Source organism: Marmota monax, unplaced genomic scaffold (genome assembly GCF_021218885.2).
Source record: "Marmota monax isolate L192 unplaced genomic scaffold, Marmota_monax_Labrador192_F-V1.1 WCK01_AAM20220418_F8-fsc00099, whole genome shotgun sequence".
In the NCBI taxonomy this organism is placed as follows: domain Eukaryota; kingdom Metazoa; phylum Chordata; class Mammalia; order Rodentia; family Sciuridae; genus Marmota; species Marmota monax.
The window spans coordinates 1,638,763-1,654,161 of NW_026692126.1; the positions used below are offsets into that span (position 1 = coordinate 1,638,763).

Sequence of the window (15,399 nt, forward strand, 5' to 3'; positions counted from 1 at the left end):
ATCAGATACCCAGAAGAGCAGCCAGTTTCCCATGCTTTACGAGGGGGAGATGCCCTCACCAGCCTTCTGTGAATTTCCAGGGCCCTGGAATGACTTTATCCAAAGAGAGTCCAGATACATCCTCCAAAACTAAAGAGAATTTATTCATGGATTTCCTCATGTTTGGATTATCTGTGACTTGGGATAATCACGAGTTGGCCTGATGGTTTGTGACTCTGATTTCAGGTGTAGGGAAGAAAATACTTATCTGTGGCCCTGAAATCCGAACCAAGCAGAGCAGGGCAGATGCAGCTGATTCCAAGGTCACAGCTCTGCTAAAGGCAAAGAACTTGGCCAGAGCCTTAGGGGGTACCTAGCATTTCAGGGCTGGCCAGTGGCCAAGCATTCCCTCAACCCTGCCACTGCTTGCCCTGTCACACAAAGGTATTTGAAACCCCAGGGCTGAGGGGCTCTCTGGGCAGCCACACAGCAGCCCCAAGGGCAACCCTCCCCCCAGCTTGGGACGGCTCGGCAGGGCTGACTCAGGGTCCTGCAGGGTTAGTCACATTCGCTTATAGCTGCACAGTCAGAGGCCAAGGATGGAGATCGGGTCTCCAGGGCCTGCTCCCTGCCCAGAAGGACACTGAATCAACTGGCAGAGGACATGAGCACCCAGACAGGACTGCATCCAAGGCACCCTGGGTTCTCCACTTCCACTCCCCACAAGGACAGCCAGGGCTGAGAGGCGGCCACACTCTAATGCCCCCTGTTCTGAGGAAGGGGTACAGTCTGCATGTTGATGAGGGCCCTCAAAAAATAACATGCTTGCTTATTTTTAAATTGTGGGATACATCATACACAGTAAACAGTGTATAAATGTATTTGTTTAATTTACAGTCACTATGCATGAAAACTATGAAAACTCCCGTAACCACTACCAAGGGCAGGAAATGAAACCTTGATGGCACCCCAGGACCTTCCCAATCACATGCAACCCTGACCCACTACCTGGACTTCCATGCTAACTGTGTTCTGCTTTCCTGCATGCTTTACCACCTATGGGTGCACCTTGAAGAAGTAGCTTGGTGTGGCCTGTGTTTGGATTTAGAGCATTTGAGATGGCCCCATTTCTGTGTGCCTGGCTCCCTTCCTCACCATTAGGTCTGTGAGAGCAGCCATGGTGTTGTCTGAGACTGAAGTTTGTTCATTTTATTCCGGATTTTGCTTTTGAATTGCATAAATGTTCTCCAGTGGTTTATCTGTCCCACTGCTGAAGGAGAGCTGTCCCCCACCCCCACCCCAGATTTGGGCTAGTACAAGTAATACTGCTGTGAACATTCTCATCCGGGCCTCCCTGGCCTCCCGGGTGAGTGTTTCCAGGAGTGGAACATCAGGGTCACTGAGCAGGCGCTTTGTTCATATCTCCAGGTTCTGTGCCACTCTTCCCAAAGTTGCTCCCAACTATCCCACCTGCAGCAATGGAAGTCACTATTTCCCGCTCCTGCACACGGCATTTAAATTATTACCAACATTTTATTCAGTGAGTGACTAGGAATTGGGCCATACCTTCATCATTTCCCACACTGGGCAGGTCCATGCCCACGTACTGTTCTGAGAGGCTGGAAGTTTCGGAGATGCCCTCCAGAAGGGTTCCTTTGAGTCTGCCCACAACTTCATCCCACACCCAACTTGGTCATGGAAAACGGAAGCCCCAGGCAGGGAGGGAAGGCGGATCTGTATCAACCTCCCAGCAGAGACAGGAACTGAAGGGCTTAGTCCCTGCTACAGTTTGAATGCCTCCCCCAAACTCACATTGAGATTCAACCGCCATTGTCACAGTATAAGTGGAGGGGTCTTTATGAGAGGTGGGGAGATCAGGCCACCAGGGCACTGCCCTCACCCATGGATTAATGTCATTATTGTGGGAGCAGGTTAGTTATCTCAAAATGGGTCCCTGATAAAAAGGATGGGTTCAGCCAAGTTCCTCTCACTGTCTCGCTTGCCCACCTGCCCCGTGATGACAGCATAAAGCCCCTCACCAATGTGGGTGCCATGCTCTTGGACTTCCCAGCCTGCAGAACTGTGAGCAGATAAACATCTATCCATAATTTACCCCTCTGTGATATTCTGTTAGAGCACAAGAAAATAGACAGGGACAGTTCTTCTTCCTGGAGTCCCAATGCTGGAGGACCTTCTCTGGCCAGCTCCGTCTTGAGCATCTCAACTCCCTGCCTAGGTAGGGCCCTGACCTCACATAGCACAAGGGAGAGTTCCCAGGGCAGAGAGGACCCCAGGGGCAAAGCCAGGAGTGAGTGCTCACCAGGGAGGCTGGAGCAGGCTGTCTGGGCCCCAGACCCCGGTCTGAAAAGACCTGCATCTAAGTGGCTCACGGAAGCCAGACTCCCAGAGCTGACCAGACTTCCTTCTCTAAACAGCAGCTGTCTCCCGTTGCCCCAAACCTGGGCACTGGTCCTAATGGTGTCCCAGCTCACCTATCTGTGCCTGCTCCTAGCCAAGCACTAGCACCCTGTGAGGTCCAAACAGGGTGACGGCAAGGTAGTGCACTCCTCAAGGGGCCCCGTGGTTCTTCCCCCAGAGCTATTCCTGGACTGGGCACCTCCCCTCCCCACCCCCCACCCCCTGCCTGACCTGACCCCACAGCTGGGAATCGTTGGCTGGGGGCGGGGCAGCCCCTGGCTATATAAGCCTGGTCCTAGGTGTCCCAGACACCCTGGAGGCTCAGACCCTCCACTGCTGACCCCTGCACACCCCAGCCTCACCCTCTACAGCCCAACAATGACAGGAGAGGCCACCTCCGAGGCCACTGCCTCTGGTCCAGAGGAGACGGCATCTGAGTCTGTCAGTGTTCCCATCACAGAGCCTTCTGGAGAAGTGGCAGCATCGGAGTCCAAAGGAGAAGATCAGGCGGAGGAGCCCCAGGAGCCCCAGGACCCTGCTTCTCAGGCACTGGCCCCCACAGCTCCCACAGTCACTAAGCCTGCACCCCCAAGCGAAGGTGAGCCGAGGCCAGGCAGGTGGAGGAGGGCAGCAGGCGTGCCGGGGGGCCTTATGGCCACGAACCTCTTCATCTCATCCTGGCTTCTCTTCAGATGTCCCCAGCGCACCGCTGCTGCTGACCGTGGAGGATGTGAGCAGCAGCTCTGTGACTGTGAGCTGGGAGCCCCCGGAGAAGCTGGGGAGGCTGGGGCTCCAGGGCTACGTGGTGGAGACCTGCAGAGAGGGAAGTAAGTTCTCAGCCCAGCAGACGCCCCACATGAGTGGCCAGGAGGGCAGCAGGGACACCTCCAGTCCCAGTCTGGGGGCATGGGAGGGAGGAGGACAGGTAGTAGTTTCCTTAACCCGCCCCCACTTCTAGCTGCACTGGGGCCCTCTGAAGGCAGGGGGATGGCAGGGACCTCAGGAGCCTCACCTTTCAGCTCCAAGGAGCCTCTGAATAACAGAACAGAGCACTGCTCTGGGGAGGAGAGAGGTGCCGTGCAGAGAGGGAGGTGATGAGGAGAAACAGAGAATGGGGAGTGTTGGGCTCCATTCCTGCTGCCTCCGTACCCCTCCACATCAGTCACCCTCATCTGGGCCTCTACTTCTGCCCCCACCTTGCTGTGTGACTTTGTAAAGGTGTCTACCCCTCACTGGGCTTCAGCAACCCCATCTCTGGTCACCATTCCAGTGGTCTAACCCTCCCCCGCTCCATGTTTTTGATGCCACACTGGACATGAAGAATTCAGGAAAGTGGAGCAACTGGAAAATGAGCCCAGAGAGGGAGGTCAACGTCCCCAGACCACCATTGAGAAGGGACACCCCATTGAAAAGGGTGGCCCTGACCATGTCCCAAGATCTCACAGGTTCTCGGTTCCTCGCAGCCTCAGAGTGGGTCCCTGTGAACGCCCGGCCCATGATGGTGACCCAGCAGATCTTGCGGAACCTGGCTCTAGGAGACAAGTTCTTCCTGCGTGTGGCCGCAGTGAGCTCCGCGGGGGCTGGTCCACCTGCAGTGCTGGACCAGCCTGTCCACATCCAGGAGATCATAGGTAAACCTCACCTCTTGCTCCCCAGCCCCATCTAATGGAGGAAATGAAGCCATGGGCAGTGAGATCCACGAAGCCCTCTCCCCACCCCACACTCACATGCACAAGCCACGTGCTCCTGCCATCTTGACTTGAGAAAGTTCCGGGCTTCTTAGCTTCCAGGGGTCTCTGGGGGTGTCAAAGAAGTCACTTCCCTGAGTAGTCCAGCCCCAAAGCTTTGGGGAGAGGTTTCCTGATGTCCAGAAAGGAAAGCTCAGGTCCCTGGGTCACCTGTCTCAGAGTCCCAGTGCTAAGATACCACCTGATTTCCTTCTAGCCAATCTTAATCCCTCCAGTGGCCATGGAGGCTCAATTTCTGCCCATTTCCTAAGCCTGGGTTCCAGATCTCCCCCAAAGGTTCTGGAACAGAGAGAAAGCCTGCTGCCCCTGTTCTCCCAGAGCCCTAGTGGGAAGGGGAAGGGGGTCCACAAAAGGCCTGTGAGGGCTTCTCCATCCCCAAGGGGCAGTGCCTCACTAGGGACCTGAAGGCCAGCTGCTGTCCCCATTGCTAATATTTCTATTTGCAGGGTGCATTAGCCCAATCCTACCCTCACTACCCTCCCAGAGCTGATCATGTTTCAGTCTGTTAATGGCAATGAGTCATTTGGTCTGATCTCAGGTCCCTGGGGACAGAGCAGGGCCCCAGGGTGGAGAAACAGGCAGGCAAACAGGTGGCCTGAGGCCTTCTCCATCTTCCTTCTAGTTCTTCCACCAGGCGGACAGTGGTTCCTGGTGGAGGCTGAGAGCAGAACTCCACCCTTCTAGACCAAGCATTCAGAAGGAAAGGGTATCAAGGCCACAGGACGGGTCAAGTTTGGATTCAAAGAAATAGAACCAGACTGTCATGGTTCACATATCCAAGCCAAGCAGATCCCAAGGGACCTAGGGACAATCTGGAGGTCACCCAACTGTTCAATGGTGCTCCCAGATACTGATGCCCACAGGAGGCCATTCATGCCCCACCAAGCTACAGGGGACATTCCCAGCCTTTGAGTCTGGATGAGACGTGGCCCTACGTGGCAACTACAGGATAGCTGTTTGACTCTAGCCCCGAGGTGCCAGGAAGGCCTCCTGCCTGGGGGAGTCCCGACCTTCCCCCAGGGCCCCAAGGAGGTCAGACTCAGAGGCCTCTGAGGCCTGGTGTCTCAGGAGCCAGCCAGACTCAGCCAGACTCAGACCTGCTTCTCCATTAAAATTCCACTGGCGGGAGAGGAGGGAATTTCCTGGAGAGAAAAGGAGGAGGAGAAGGCCACAAACAAGTAGGGGACAGCCAGGCTTCTTATGGGAGAGCAGGCTGGGGTGGGGACCCTGTCCAGGATCCTCAGCTGCTCAGCTGTCCTTCCTTGGCCACCTGGAGCTGCCAAGCATTCCTGACCTCCTGCAGCTGCCCCTAGAGCATTCCTCGCCTGCTGCTCCCAAGCCAAATGCCCGCTCAGCTAATCCTTGGAGACACAGTGTTCCTTCTGGCTGTCTCCTCCTTCTCTGCCACCCTTCATGCCACCGACCAACTGCTGCCACCTGTTTGCTGCTGAGGAGCCTCCGTCCCAGGCCCAGCACATGCACCCCCACCTCCACCCCAGGGACAAGGTTGTGGCAACTTCCCTTGGAATGTCCAGTGATTCCCTTGGTTGCACCTGATTAGAGGAAGGTTGGGAAGGTAGTTACAAGCCATAGCGGGGCAGAGGCAGGACTTCGGGAAGGACTTTCCAACCATGAGGTTTAAAGAGAGGGGCCACAAAGAGAGAAGGGATATACTTGCTCTGGCCTCATTTGAGCAGAGAAAGACCCTAGTCCCCCGGGTTGGGTCGAGAGGCCTAGGACCGAACAAGGAAGGGCTTCTCTGAAAATCCTAGGCTGTTGGGGGGTGCGGGATGCAGGGTGTGCAGGAAGAAGTACTGCCTTCTGTCCTGGGAGTACAGTCTGACAGGTGCAGCGCCTGCTCCCCTCCAGGGGGAGCCAGAGAGCCAGCAGGGCCCATCTGGAGATTTCGAATGCTTGGGCTGCAGGGCAAATCCCAGCCTGGCAGGGTCAAGGTGCCAAGAGAGTGCCTGGGATGCCTACCACTTCACACCATGGAGGCCCTGACCTCTCTGGAACCTCCCGGCTTTCAGCTCCCCAAGGGCCTTATAGGATTTGAGCCCCACGATCTCACGAGTAAGAGCTTTGCCTCTCCCACAAGGAAGCAGCCAGAACATACCCAGGAGCGCTGCTGTCTGGCCAGAGCCAGCTGTCCCCTATCCCTGTGTCAGAAGCCCCCATTCAGCTATCCCTCTGCTGTGCTAAGCCTAGACTCTTGCTTTCATGCAGAGCCCCCCAAGATCCGTGTCCCCCGCCACCTTCGGCAGACTTACATCCGCCAGGTGGGAGAGTCGATCAACCTTCAAATCCCCTTCCAGGTGGGTATGCCTCTACCTAGAGGGAGAGTCTGGGTGGAAACCAGAGTCCCAGCCAGGTCCACAGCAGAAGCCCAGGAAAAATCAGGATTCCCCCAAGGGCTCTGACTAGGATCCACCAAGAAGGCCTCGTCCTTCCTTGATCACACACATGACTCAGTTGTGACCCCCAGCCTGTGGACTAGCAGGTGGATCCCCAGTGCAGCTGGACATCTGGAGGACAAGGCTGGGGCAGCACCTATGGCTCCAGCCCCTGCTGCCCCTCCTGAGAAGGACCAAGGGACAGGCTTCCAAGGACACAGTTCCAGATACCCCGGAGCTGGAGGGAGTGGGGGTGCCAGCCTGACCTGCACTCACCCTGAGGGCTCCCTCCCATCAGGGGAAGCCCAAGCCTCAGGCCTCATGGACACACAATGGCCAAGTCTTGGACGGCAAGCGGGTAAACGTGCACAGCGGGGACCAGGATTCCATCCTCTTCATCCGCTCAGCCCAGCGCTCTGACTCAGGCCGCTATGAACTCACTGTGAGGCTGGAAGGTCTGGAGGCCAAGGCAGCCATCGACATCCTGGTGATTGGTAAGGGGCCAGGGGAGACAGGATTGGTCCTCAGGGACGTAGAAACATCCCCGTGGAGCTGATGGCTGGTGGGGGCAGGCTGAGGAAGCACGGCAGGAACCAAAACTCGGGTGTGGGGACTTTGTGGCAGGCTCAGCCTCATGCTCACTCCCCTCCACTGTGGTCCTGCAGAGAAGCCTGGGCCCCCCAGCAGCATCAAGCTACTGGACGTGTGGGGTTGCAATGCTGCCCTTGAGTGGACACCACCCCAGGACACGGGCAACACAGAGCTCCTGGGCTACACGGTGCAGAAGGCAGACAAAAAGACAGGGGTGAGGCCTGCCGGGACAGAGTGGGGTGGGGAGGAAGTGCCTAAGGTGGCTGCAAAGGCCCATCCCACCAAGAGTCTCAGGATCAGTTTCAGTGCAGTGACTGTTGACTCCCTATGTGACCCTTGGCAGGACTCTTCCCCATTAAGACAGCAAGGAGGGCTGGCCCGCGCTGTCAGAGGCCTTTCAAACTCTGGAGCTGTGTTTCTGGAATCTTCATGAGCATATTAGTTACCTAGAAATCTTGCTAAGATGCAGATTCTGATTCAGTAGATCCTGGCTGGGACTGAATCCTGAAGTCCCCAGGTGATAATGAGGTTGCAATCACATCCAAAATAGAAAGGCTCTAGAATTCTCTGAGGTCCCAGAGAGCTCACTTGAGTGACCCAGGTGCCCCTTCTCCCACTTCAAAGTCCTTTGGGACCCAAAGCTGGATGGTTTCACCTCCCAGGGTTGGAGACATAGAATGAACCCTTCTGGGGAGGCAGCCACCGGGAGGGTGAGGACTAAGGTGAGGGGTGAGTGTGACGGGGCCGGGGTCCCCACAGCAATGGTTCACAGTGTTGGAGCGCTACCACCCAACCACCTGCACCATCTCCCACCTCATCGTTGGCAACTCGTACTACTTCCGGGTCTTCTCAGAAAACCTGTGTGGCCTCAGCGACTCAGCCACCTCCACCAAGGAGCTCGCCCACATCCGGAAGGCGGGTAGGTTTGGTTCAGGCCCAAAACCCTGTCTCTCTCTACCTCTACCTCCGCGTCCCTGCATCCCTCCCTCTGGACTTCTCCTGGGTGCCTGTTTCCTGGACCATTCTCTGCCCTCCTTTGACTCCACCGCTGTGTGTGTGTGCATGAGTGTGTGTGCACACACAGAGTGGCTATAAAGTAAGGGATGTGGCTGATGGGCTTTAACAAACACATCAGAGCAAACCCATGCAAATGAGCACTGCCCCTTGGGAGGCTGTGTACTTATTCTAAAGATGTGTGTGGCTGTGAACGTCACAGCAGCCATTAGGTCTCATGCACAGCGTCCCAAGGGACCTACCCTGAAGGGCAATATGTACGTGATTTGTAGACTCCAGCGAGTTCGTAAAAGCAGCAAACTCACCGCCTAACGAGAACGTCACACAGATGGACGAGATCACTACAGCATCTCCGCAGGGCGCCTGGCCCTCTTGGGTCAAATGCTAAATCCCAGGCCCTTCTCCCTGTCACCCTCTATGTCCAAGGCCTTTTCCCCACCCAGGGTGTGTGTGGGCTCCAGAAGGCACAGTCTTTTTGACACCAGCCTGACCTGCACAAAATTAGGAGAAAGTTTCTGTTTTAAAAAGGAAAACTAATGAGGTCTCCAAAGACAGGAATGAAACACGGTAACTCCGTGTCACTGGTCTCCGCCTTCCGCTGAGATCTGCTCCCCTGCTCTGTGTTGCTGCCCACTCTTCTCTCTGCTTACCACCCCAACCCACCTGACTCCCTCTTGGCTTTCCTTGGCTTCTTTGACTTTTCTTCTCTAAGCTCCCACAAAAAAGCAAGGCTTCTCAAAAATCCTGGATAAAGTCAACCTTATGTATTCTCCTCAAATTCTGTAATCTCAAATTTTCCCTCGAACCCAGATATTGCTGCCAAACCTAAAGGGTTCATTGAGCGAGACTTCTCGGAAGCCCCCTCGTTCACCCAGCCCCTGGCTGACCACACCTCCACCCCCGGCTACAGCACTCAGCTCTTCTGCAGCGTCAGAGCATCGCCCAAGGTGAGGGGCCCGGGGCTGGTGGGACAGGGGGCAGTGTAGGGTTGGGAGATCCCAGTGTCTCCCCAGGGGCCTGAGAATGGCCCTTTGAGAGCATCCTTCCCAGCTCTCCTCTGATTATGCCACCCAGCCCAAGATCATCTGGATGAAAAACAAAATGAACATCCAGGGGGACCCCAAATATCGTGCCCTCTCTGAGCAAGGGGTCTGCACCCTGGAGATCAGGAAACCCAGCCCCTTTGATTCCGGGGTCTACACCTGCAAGGCCATCAACGTGCTGGGGGAGGCATCCGTGGATTGCCGGCTGGAAGTCAAAGGTAAGGGATTGCTCTCTGGGGACCACACCATGGATGGGACAATAGGAGACATTCCCTCTTTGGAGTTGGATTGGATGCCACTGAGAGCTGAAGATTAAAGCAGGAGAGAAGGAGACAGTGAGGATCAGATCAGGCCTTCTGAATGACTTTCCAAGGGGGAAGATGACCCAGTGGGGGGGAGCACGTGACCTTGAACCTCGATGTTCCCTCCTCTCCTCCCCTAAGCTCTAACCTGCAGGATCTCTTCTAGCCTCAGCCACACACTGAGGAGCAATGGAGGAGGCTGGTGTGAGGAGACAGGTAAAGGACTGGACCCACTCCCTCTGCTACCTCTGGGGACAGGGGGTGGAGACAAGAGGGAAGGCAGAAGTCAGCTCTGGGAACAAATCTGCAGTCCCAGGCAGCTCTGATGCCTGCCCAGAGACATGCATAAGTGGTGCAGGGCGCTGTGATGCTGTGAGGCCCGCAAGGGGGTGATGCCGGTGGTCCGCTAGACAGGGGTCTAACCCTGGCTTTGAGCCACAAGCAGGGGCAGTCTCTTGGGGCTTGTCTCCTCAACATGAAAGTGGGGACAACAGCCCCCGCACTCTTTCCCCTGGTGTGTCTAAGGCTCTGGATAAGTAAGGAAATATCTAGAACTGTGATGGGCAGAGTTCAGCCCTGGAACAGGAGGGGGGGCAGCCTAGGAAGGGACAAGGGGCTGCTTCCCCACCCCCCTCTGCAGCTCTGAAGCCCAGCTCTGCCTCCTACCACCGGGGCTCAGAAGTATGTTCTCTGCCAGGTCCTGCAGGCCTGAGGGGTCCGTCCCCCAGGTCCAAAATCTAGCTCAGCAGATACCAAATGACCTGCATTTCCATAGCAACAACTGATGGAACCGCCCCTACCTGATGACCTCCTGTCCCCGGAGGCTGGAGTTCAGAACTCAGGAGAGGGCCTGGCAGGCCCCAGCTCAGGCATTCTGGGCACCAGGGAGCCCGGAAGGAACAGAGACTGGAACACCCTGCAGAGTTGTACCCTGAGCAAGAAGCACTCAAATAAAGGTGTGTGATGTTACAGTTTGTGGCCTCTGTGGCAGTGAGCGTCACCACGAAGGGGAGGTACTGTGTCCCCATGTGTGGGTGGATCCACCACCCTGAGGAAGGAGCCAGCAGGAAGGGTCTCAAAATGTCCCAGGGCATTTTCTGGACATGGGAATGGTCGGACCTTGTTTTGTGACTCAGGGCTTGCTGTCCCAAGTATGTAACTATAGAAACAGACACACCTTCTCTGGAACCTTGCTTGCTCCCACATCCCCCACCGCTGTGTCTTTATTGCGAAGTCTGTCTTGTTTCCCCCAGGACAGTGGTGGGTGGTGCCAGCAGTGTGTTCTCCATGAGGGTTCACAGTTTTTTATTAGTCACCAGGGATATTTCAATGCCAGCAAGGCCCTCCCTGGAGGCCTCTCAGGACAGTGGCCCTCTCTGGCCTGTTCCAGCCTGCCACACCCCACCCCAGGAGTGCCCACAGTCAGCCCTGGGTCCCCCCAGATGCTTCTCACATCCTCCCTAGGCAGGCATAACGCTCCTAAGAGTGGTGTCTCTGGGGTTCTTCTCTTTATTGGGCCCAGAAGCAGCAGAGATGGTGTCACCTAGGAGGGTCCAGATCTTCATTAAGGACTGTTGGAGCTTGGCCACCCATGATGGGAAGTTACAATATCCAGGCTCCTTGGAAGCTTGGGGCAAGACCCTAGAGGGCTTGATGCTGCCACCTGGTGGCTGCCCATGGCTGGCACCTACCACACCACCCTCGGGGCTCAGAGGCCCCATTGAGGGGCCAAAAGGACGGCCAGTGGGGAATACACAAACTGGGAAATGACTTCTGGACCCCTCTTTCTGCCTCTTCCAAGTATAATCCTGGGTTTCCCAGGACAAAGAGAACAGGCGCCCGGTGCCCAGCATGTCAGGCACAGAGTCCTAGGAGGCAGAGATTAAGGCTCCTGGATTCCTGCTCCTGGCCACCTTCTCCTACAGTACAGGACAGAAAGCAGGCCAGGACACCCCCCCCCCCCCGCCCCTTCTCTGCTTATCTCCATCTCAGAGGGGATTCTCTCCTATCCTCAAGCTTGGTCCCAGGACATGCCACCAACCCTCTACACCAGTAGACTCCTCTGCTTCACTGAAGGAGCCAGCGCTTCCTCTCCTAGCCCCCAATGGCTCCTCCACAGTTGGCCCCTAGGACCTGCTCAGCTAGACGCCTCATGGGCTATCAGGCAGGGGGCGCTCAAGACACTTTTCTCTGGCCTCAGGGCACAAGATCCTTCCCTTGGGCTGCCCTCCCAAATCTCCGCCAGGACCCCTCGGTGCAGGGCGGCTAACTCCCTGTGGAGGGGCCCCCTGCTCCGTGGGCATCTCTTCAGACCCTCCCCACTGCCACAGCCCACAGCCCAGCTGGGGAAGGGCTCAGGAAGACCAGTGGGACAGCGGGGAGGTGAGGGCTGGTGGGACCCCATTGGGTATGGGTTGGTGGGAGCAGAAGGCAGAGCTAGTCATCAGCCTTGTCTTCAGGGAGGTCCTCATCAGTGGGGGGCTCCGACTGGCAGCGGAAATGGTCGTTCCAGATCTTCAGGAAGGTGACCCGGAACTTCTGGATGCGGAAGGCATAGACGATGGGGTTCATGGCTGAGTTGCCGTGAGTAAGGAAGATGGCGACGTAGATGAGGATGCTGGGCTTGTGGCAGCTGGGGCAGAAGAGGGTGATGCAGTTCAGGATGTGCAGGGGCAGCCAGCTGAGGGCAAAGAGAAAGAGGATGAGGGCCAGCGACTTGGCGATCTTCAGCTCCTTCCCATAGTACTTCTGCGGGTCGCCGGAGGAGGCTGACACTTTCTTGCTGAGTTGCTTGCGGATCAGGTAGAAGACCTCCAGGTAGATGAGGACCATGAGGAGCAGCGGAGGCAGCACCCAGACGAAGAAGTTGAAGTAGACCATGTACTCCATGCTAATGACCTTCTCAAACTCGCACTTGATCACGGGCTCCCCCACACTGCCGTTGGCCACCCAGGCCCGCTCCACCTCCTGCAGGTTGTTCCAGCCGAACAAGGGTGTCAGGCCAACCACCAGGGAGAGAAGCCAGCAGCCAGCAATGGCCACTGCTGCCCTCCGTGGGGTCACCACCGTCTTGTACCTGTGGGAGAAGAGGGAAGGGTATGAGGAACTGCTTCCTAGCTGCCATGAAGATCCCTCTGAGACTCACCCAGCCCCTTGGGGGCGGCAGGGCGGGCTCCTACAGGAGGGTCCAGAGAAAGTAGAAAAGGATGGATCTTTTGCCCAAGGGCCGAGTCTTCAGTATCTAAAATTCAGGGCAAAGTTGGCAAGGCACTGGCTTGTTTCTCCTGCAGAAGGAGGGAATTCTGATTAATGATCAAAAAAATAACAAAGGACCTCTTTTAGGAGTTCTAAGGGAATGACCCAATAAACAGGACCACTACAGATCATGATAGGAGCCTTAAAGGATACGAACAGGATGATGACAAGGGATAGTGCTTTCCAACCTTTCTCACCTTGTGACACACAGAGCATGTAAAACATCAGGATGATATGTGGAGACATGGTCCAGACGTGATGGCCTGTCCCCAACCCAATACTGAGGGTAGGGTTTGAATATCTTGGGGGCTCCCCACTTGCCTCTAAACCATCCCAACCAGCAGCCAGTCATCGTATCATCTGCCCACACACTGGCCTTGGAACAAGTGCCAAGGGCTGGGGCCCGCCCAGCTCTGTGCCGAGGCTGCCCGAGCAGCAGCAGCCTGCCCAGTTGTTATTTTCCAGTGCAGCATCTGAGAGGGATGGAGTGCCCTCCTAAGCACGTAAACAGCTCCTGAAATCTGGGGTAGGAGGGGGACCTCTGATTGTTTCTTTCTGTCCTGTGTCTATGGAATCTGCAGCTCTTGCCTTCTCAGGACGATTGCCCCCTCACCCTGGGCAATGATTCTTCTAGACCTCTTACTATGTGCTAAAGCCCTCCTGCTCTGTGCAGGCTATGGGGATGGGAAGGGGGACCATTAGGAGAGCAGGAGAAGCCAGATGCCTCCTCCCTGTCCCATCTAGAAAATAAACACTAAAAGGGACTGTTGGGACCTCATCTGATCTCTGCAGCATTCCAGTGGAGAAACTGAGGACCCTAGATGACTCCAATGGCTTTGCAGCACTGCCCCTTCCCTCCTCTGTGATCCTAGGATCCTTGTGTCCCCAAACCATTCAGGGGTCTTGACTGATCAGTTCAATTGTGCCTAACTCTCTTGCAGTAAGGGAATCCCATTCCCTCCTCCTTGAATCCTCAGCAGAATGGCCAGGCCTGAGGCAGACGCTGGATCAGAAGTCCCAAATGTGTGGGCTTCTAGTCCACCCAAGTCTGCAGTGTGCTACCTCAATTCCTCCTTTGTACAATGAGACCTACTTCAGAGGGAGGGGATGGAATGAGATACTCTATGTGCAAATGTCTGTAAACATCTTGCCAATATCCTTAGCCTGAGTTCTTACCCCTCCAAGCTACTAGACAAACATGCACATGAAAAACTCCAGTGTCTCTAGATGCTCAGCAAGCCCAGCCTAAGGACTGCAAAACGTCTTACTCAGGCCTGGCTCCCGATGATCTCACTGTCCCCTGCATGTCCTCTCAGGGGCAGTGAAAGAAGTTCTAAGCATGAGTCTCTGAGCAAAGATCAAAGGAACAGGGATCATTCTGTGGGAAAAATTGTCTTGTCTGTCCCCCCCGGTAGAGTGTAGGGCCACATCCCCAGGGTGAGCCTTTGCAAGAGTGAGGCCAGAGGTGCTGTCCCGTTTACATCTATGGTTTACATCACGTTTATTGTTTATGCAGCCCTTTAACAGTCACGGCTCAGGTGAGCCCAGGAACCAGCCTGCCACGAGCCCAGCAGATAATGGATCCCGTGGAACAGATTAAAAGCTCCACTCACTCGGGGCTCCTGACTCCAAGCCCAGCTCTCCTCCAGGGTCCAGGCTGATTGTGGGTCATTTTGATCCATAAGATGGACAGATTCAGAATATTCCTTGCCTAAGAGGTTTAAAATGAGAACCACTGGACCCTGTTGAAGGTAGATACCACCGAGAGACAGAGGGTGGGCCCAGTGACCTCAATGATGACCTACGGAAAGAGGGGAGGAGTACCTGGACAGTGTCCCAGATTGGGGGAGGGAAGCGACCACTTCTGGCTGGAGAGCTGCACCCCCATCCCCCACCCTCCCCGACTGCTCAGAGCCCCCGGGGTTAAAGCTTTCCTGGGGCTCCTCCAGAACCAGGTCCCAGCCGACCCTGTGCACAGGGTATCAGTTCTCATCTGTTTTTCTTGCTATTTTCTCCTTGGTGGGAAAGGCTGAGCCCAGGACCTTGGCTTCAGTGGGGCAGGTTCTCACGGGGGCTGCCTCCCAGGATCGGGGGAGACACTCACCTCTCCTTACATGTGGGAAAGGGAAGCAGAAGCATCCATGAGGTGGGGGGGGTGTGGAAGTGACTCCAATACTTGGGGATATCCCTTCCCAGTGAGGCCCAAGTCTTCCCCATCCCAGGTACTGTGCTAGGAACCAACCAGAGAGAGGGCCACCCCAGGAGGGCTCAATCTCAGACCATAGAGACAGGAAAACACCAAGTGGGCCAATCCTCAGGCCAGCAGGGCAGACAGCTCCTTAAAGCTATGACAGAAAGATACAGGCGTCTTCCTCGAGATGCAGAGTCCCACCATTACAAAATGTCCCTTTAGGGTAAGACTTGCCTTCTCCAGGCATATTTTAAAAAAGCAAGATAACACCATAGGAAATTAGTGAGTATCTTCTTATTGCTGAGGGTAACATGAAAAGTTGGGTCCCTGGAGCAATAGGGTTGCAAAGACCCCAAGTAGGAAAAGGACCACTGAGGAAGGAAGTGGAAGGAAGCTTCCTGTTGAAACTCTCTATGATGAGATCTGTAGGTCACTGCTTCTTCCCTGAGCTCTGGCCAGGCTGCC

General features: G+C 55.6%; 2 protein-coding genes across 4 annotated transcripts in view; one reads left to right on the plus strand and one right to left on the minus strand.

The window, feature by feature from the left end:
• Positions 1-2,623: 2,623 nt before the first annotated feature.
• Mybph (myosin binding protein H) lies at positions 2,624-10,457 on the plus strand. Its single transcript, XM_046463719.2, has 10 exons — positions 2,624-2,995; positions 3,090-3,224; positions 3,861-4,028; positions 6,372-6,460; positions 6,837-7,032; positions 7,204-7,343; positions 7,889-8,048; positions 8,954-9,090; positions 9,218-9,704; positions 10,186-10,457. The coding sequence occupies exons 1-9, from the start codon at positions 2,776-2,778 to the stop codon at positions 9,500-9,502; spliced, it is 1,530 nt and encodes a 509-aa protein (XP_046319675.1). The 5' UTR covers positions 2,624-2,775; the 3' UTR covers positions 9,503-9,704; positions 10,186-10,457.
• A 319-nt stretch (positions 10,458-10,776) lies between these two features.
• Adora1 (adenosine A1 receptor) overlaps positions 10,777-15,399 on the minus strand; it is a 31,929-nt gene continuing 27,306 nt past the window's right edge. For all 3 annotated transcript variants that reach the window (XM_046463699.2, XM_046463690.2, XM_046463684.2), the window contains exon 3: positions 10,777-12,564. In XM_046463699.2, the coding sequence (XP_046319655.1) occupies positions 11,925-12,564 (640 nt within the window). In that variant the 3' untranslated portion in view covers positions 10,777-11,924. The remainder of the gene's footprint in view (positions 12,565-15,399) is intronic.

What these genes read in the sequence shown, in the direction of transcription:
- Mybph (XM_046463719.2), top strand. Translation starts at nt 2,776, where the DNA reads ATGACAGGAGAGGCCACCTCCGAGGCCACTGCCTCTGGTCCAGAGGAG. An exon ending in GCCTGCACCCCCAAGCGAAG is followed by an intron (nt 2,996 to 3,089) that starts GTGAGCCGAGGC and finishes GCTTCTCTTCAG; the next exon opens with ATGTCCCCAGCGCACCGCTG. An exon ending in GGAGACCTGCAGAGAGGGAA is followed by an intron (nt 3,225 to 3,860) that starts GTAAGTTCTCAG and finishes GGTTCCTCGCAG; the next exon opens with CCTCAGAGTGGGTCCCTGTG.